Source organism: Phlebotomus papatasi, chromosome 3 (assembly GCF_024763615.1).
Source record: "Phlebotomus papatasi isolate M1 chromosome 3, Ppap_2.1, whole genome shotgun sequence".
In the NCBI taxonomy this organism is placed as follows: Eukaryota; Metazoa; Arthropoda; class Insecta; order Diptera; family Psychodidae; genus Phlebotomus; species Phlebotomus papatasi.
This window is the reverse complement of record NC_077224.1, coordinates 48,476,709-48,481,384: the sequence shown is the minus strand read 5'-3', so window position 1 is coordinate 48,481,384 and position 4,676 is coordinate 48,476,709. Positions and strand designations below refer to the sequence as shown.

Below are 4,676 nucleotides of genomic sequence, written 5' to 3'. Positions count from 1 at the left end.
ATGGGTTCATTCAGTAATAGTCCTACGACAAAAATTCTTGCAAATGTCAGTGTTTAAATGCGGAAAAATGGGCAAAATTTGCTAAGAAATTAGGTAAATAATAGATAAAGTGAAAAGTTTATGAAAAAAAGTGTCTACGGTGGTAGTGGAGTAAAAATTGAAAAGTGCAATTAACATTTTCATTGAGGGTATGGTACGTCGATTTTGTGTTAATGCGGCAGACAAGAATGCCAAATTATATTTATGGTGTTTCACCACAGATGGCGCTACTATAGTGCTCATTCGGAGGCAAAAATTTGCAAAAGTTTGCAAAGGGAGGCAATAATTGGCAAATATTTGCCAAATTGCAAATTTTTGCACCCAATTGCAAATTTTTCGTTTAATTCGAAATTCATCTCCAAAATTAATCGATTTTTGCACCCTTTTTTACACCCTTTTGCAAATTATTTCTTTCAGAGTACCTCTTTACAATGTCGTAATTTTTGGCGATCATTACTAGGAGCGCTAAAATAAAAAGAACGATTTTTTGATGAGGCGATGCGAAAAATTAAAGCAAAAAGCAAATAACATCACACTTCGAAACACTAAAGTTTTCTTATTTATTTCATTAAAAAAATTAATTGATTTACAAAAGTGTCCTGTGTAATGCATTAAATTTTATTTGGTATTGTTAATTGTAGGATATTGATAAAGGTAATACTTCAAAATAAACTTAGTATAGAGCCTCACATAATAGATTTATTGCAATACTGCGTAGAATTACTGATATCCAAGGAAGTGCACAGAAATATCAGGGACAAGTTCACAAGATTTTTCAACATTTTACCACTGATATCTTAGAGAACCACTCATGCCAGGCGAGAGCTAAAATAGAACTGAGAATTTATGCAGGCCCCAGTGGCTCCAGTAAAGTTGATTTATTGAAGCTTCTGAGAAATTATGCGATAAGAATCCTTACAGCTGATTATAGATTGAGGCGCTTTCGAATCTTTGGATTTGCTGGTGGTGTTTCAGTCTCCACGATCACGACATTATCATTTGAGACTATTTCCTGCGAATTAGCTTCGTCGTCATACAGCAACTTCTCGTCTTTGGGTCGCTTGAGATTATTCATTATTCGACTTCGACGAATGGGAGAAATTTTTGATGTACTGGGAGAGGTTCCAGGAGAAGGAGCATTTTTGCTGATTTTTGGTGATTCACTGAAAACAGAGTCATGAACTTTGGAAATACCACAGAGATTGTAGATTTTCTTGACATTATGAGTGTTTACGAAGGAGAAATCGTGATCTCTGTGAAATGTTTGTGGATCGAACGGAGTTGTTTCGAGGTGTTCTAAAAAAGATAAAAATTAGTAAATCACGAAAAACGCCTCTTCTTGGTTTTTTTTTACTAACTTCGAACTAATATTGCTCCTGATAATTTATATCCTGCAATCTCTTCGTCTTTCTTTTTCAAGAGTTCTTCGAGCTCTTCAATTTTCTCCTGAGATGATTTCAGGGTACATAATAGAGGAGCTGTGAAGAACTCCATAAACTCTTCGGTGCTTCTCACTGATAAGTGCCATGTGAATCGATAAGGATATCCAGAAACATAGTATTTGACATTGAGTTGATTTTCTTCTAATTTGTACTCTGATGCTTTTGATTTTGTTATTAATTCCAAGATTTTATCATCTTCTAGTTGGAGATTAGTATTCCGTTGCTGAAAGATTGTTAAAGAAATTTGAAAACTATTTTTTGTGTCAGACACCAGAGGCGCTACGATCAGACAATCCCAGTGGTCAATCCCACTACGCACTTGTCATGACTGACAAATTGTAAGGCATTACGTTATTTATTTGTAAGCCTTCGGTTGGATAAATTCAGGCTGAAACGCAATTGGACGATTTTTACGGTTTCTATCAGGGGGGTGACATTAGCTCTAAAAAAATGCGACCAGTTTCAGTGTAATTTATTTCCTGTTTTCGTTTACATTTCAAGAGATATCTCCAAAATCTACGTAGGTTACCAATTTGGGGTTTTTGGTTGCCTATTCTATATCAAAATGGCTTTTATTTTGTATTTCTATTATTTGCTAATTCATTCTACAATGACAGAAAATAGCTTATAAACTCAAAAGTTTTTTCGGCAAGCTAGAAACAAATGGGAAACATAGGAAACGTTATGCCCCTGGTTTTTTTGCACATGAATTGAAACATTGATCACAAATTGTGTACGAGTTAATTTGTACTCAGTCATAATACGGTACACCCTCGCTCATCCGTAGCGCTCTTCGCCCAGATGACCTTAAAATCTGTCTGACATCACGCTCTGGAGGATTTTGTACAAATCGCTCCTTGGAAATTACAAGGGGCCAACGGGACCAACTCAATCTGAACCATTTATCAGGAGACAGAATGAAAGATTCAACTTTGTATGAATAATTATCTCAATTAAGTATGTTAATAAAAACAATTTAGGGGGGTATGCACAGTAACCAGTTGATTTATTAATTCGTTATTAAATAAGAAAACCTATGCACAGTAATCAGCTTACTTATTTATAAATAAATTACTTATAAAAATGGCCGTTGAAAGCTTAATTTCAAATTAATAAGTGTTCCTATGCACAGTACTTCACATTTTATTAATTAATAAAATTTTTGATTTATAAACATGCTCCTCGAGAGGGGAGCTTGTTAGACTTATTATCGTCAAATTAAGTAGAAAAAACATTAGGAATTGATATATTTCACGAATTAAATTACGATTTACGTTATCTTATATACAGTTTTACAAGTGATCACCTTAAAATCAAGTACAACATTTTTCATGAGAAGGTTTAAAAATTTTCATTTTTTTATAATTAAGTGAAAATAACCTGGGACTGTGAGAAAAAGGAGGCAATGGCAATTAATTTTACATATTAAAAAGAGGTTTTAATTTTACCAGTCTTGTTTTTAAAGATTTAGTGAACACAAAGACAGAGAAATAATGGTCAGATTTCTTCTTATATATTATATTTACTGTAAATTTTTATAGATTTTCGCTTCTATTTTTGTCTTTTTTTTTGGAGGATTAAACACTTATTTTTATCTACCAAATATTTAACAATTCTTTCAATTAATTTATCAATATTTTCAAATTCTGCGTTTATTCTATATTATAGCAAAACATTACTAGGTGTTATTATAACAGTGGGAGCTCATGGTCACGTACGATTTTAAATACTTTCTTCCAGCTACTATCAGTTGTACAACTGTAAGTCAAAGTCATTTTTCGAACTCAAATAAATTACTAAACACGCGGCCCCAAAATATAAAGTTTTAGTAGACCAGGATAAAAAAACGTGGGGAATATCAAATGAAAGACGATATACCCGATCCTAAAGAAAATTAATTGAGATTGATAATTTTATCACTTGAGTTATTACAATAAACAAAATCCATTGAATACCTATAAAATCCTATAATACCTATTGCAATCTGTATAAGATACATTCAGCAAATGTTTTGTTTTAATGACAGAATGGCATAAGGGGGAATTAAGCCCAATGACTTATTCCATATTATAAATTTTTACAAAGTATACTTTTAGTATGGATTTTACTCAAAACATTAAAAAAAATGTAGATATGAGAAAAAAAAAGATATCAATGTAGCCACACAGCTCAAAACGAACATGTAAAACACAAAATGTAAAATACGAAGTATGAGGGACAGTGAAACATGGTATTGACCTTTGGCTCCTTTCTCCTTTTAATTTCTCAAGCCGACGTTTCGGAGGGGTTTTCCTCCTTCTTCAGGTAAACAAATTTTGGGGGAAAAATGGTCACAAAAATCGTTACAATGAGCACAATTCGGACTTTACACGAGAGACAATTTCTCCATCAACATCCAACAAAACTGTCCCTCATACTCATAATTACTGGGCGAAAATTGTCTAGTAAAATACGAAGTTTGCAAATCCCACATGATTTATAAATTTTTATATGACGGAAGGTAAGTTATGGATTGACCACTGGGTTTTTTTGTTTATATTTTCTTTCTCTGAACTATACTTTTCTTCAAGTTTCATCAAGTTTAATACAATTTTACTTAAATATTTAAATGGGAATGGACATCATAATAAGTATCTTAATATCTTAATTATAAAATAAGTATTAAAATTCTATTATTTACTCAGAGGATATTGAAAGATGTTTCTTAAGCAAAATATGAAATAAAAAGTGAGGTTACAACAAATAATCTTGAAGATTTTGCTTCTTTTTCAATTCCTTTTATCTTCTCGTCGCAAAAAATGCACTTTACGCTTCAATTGTGACTCATAAGCAAAAAAATAACTAAAAAAGCAATAGTTGTTACCTTTGCGCGAAGAAAAAACTCTGTTCTTGACACAATTTCACATTTCATTGAAATCATATCACACAGTAGACAAGTTACAGATTCTTCTTTTACAATATATTTAATAATCTGTTCTTTGTCATTTCCACAAATTTCGACCAAATTCCACTCGTTTTTGCAAAAATCACTCATTTTGAACTTGTTTTTTATTCCAAATACTAAACAAAACAGCTTCGTCCGGATGACTTGTCACTTCAGTGATATCCGGCACGTGTGTGTGTCGTTAAATTGGCGCCAAAAAATGGTGTCTTTGAAAGTTCCAAGCGGTGATCAAGAAAAAAAAAACACTAATG

General features: G+C 32.3%; 1 protein-coding gene across 2 annotated transcripts; it reads right to left on the bottom strand.

The window, feature by feature from the left end:
- Positions 1–577: 577 nt before the first annotated feature.
- LOC129808044 (non-homologous end-joining factor 1-like) lies at positions 578–4,616 on the bottom strand. Of its 2 annotated transcripts, none has more exons than XM_055857708.1 (3): positions 4,345–4,616; positions 1,398–1,704; positions 578–1,335 (listed from the first exon to the last, which is right to left on the bottom strand). In XM_055857708.1, exons 1-3 carry the CDS (start codon positions 4,513–4,515, stop codon positions 965–967), a joined length of 849 nt encoding a protein of 282 aa, XP_055713683.1. In that variant the 5' UTR covers positions 4,516–4,616; the 3' UTR covers positions 578–964. The 2 variants fall into 2 exon arrangements, with proteins under 2 accessions (XP_055713683.1, XP_055713684.1); XM_055857709.1 differs by having other exon boundaries at positions 1,398–1,732; positions 4,345–4,615.
- Between the last annotated feature and the right edge of the window lie 60 nt (positions 4,617–4,676).

Coding starts and splice junctions, on each gene's coding strand:
- LOC129808044 (XM_055857708.1), bottom strand. CDS start 4,515: ATGAGTGATTTTTGCAAAAACGAGTGGAATTTGGTCGAAATTTGTGGA. Junction 1,705..4,344: donor AGTTTTTTCTTCGCGCAAAG/GTAACAACTATT, acceptor ACAATCTTTCAG/CAACGGAATACTAATCTCCA. Junction 1,336..1,397: donor AGGAGCAATATTAGTTCGAA/GTTAGTAAAAAA, acceptor TATCTTTTTTAG/AACACCTCGAAACAACTCCG.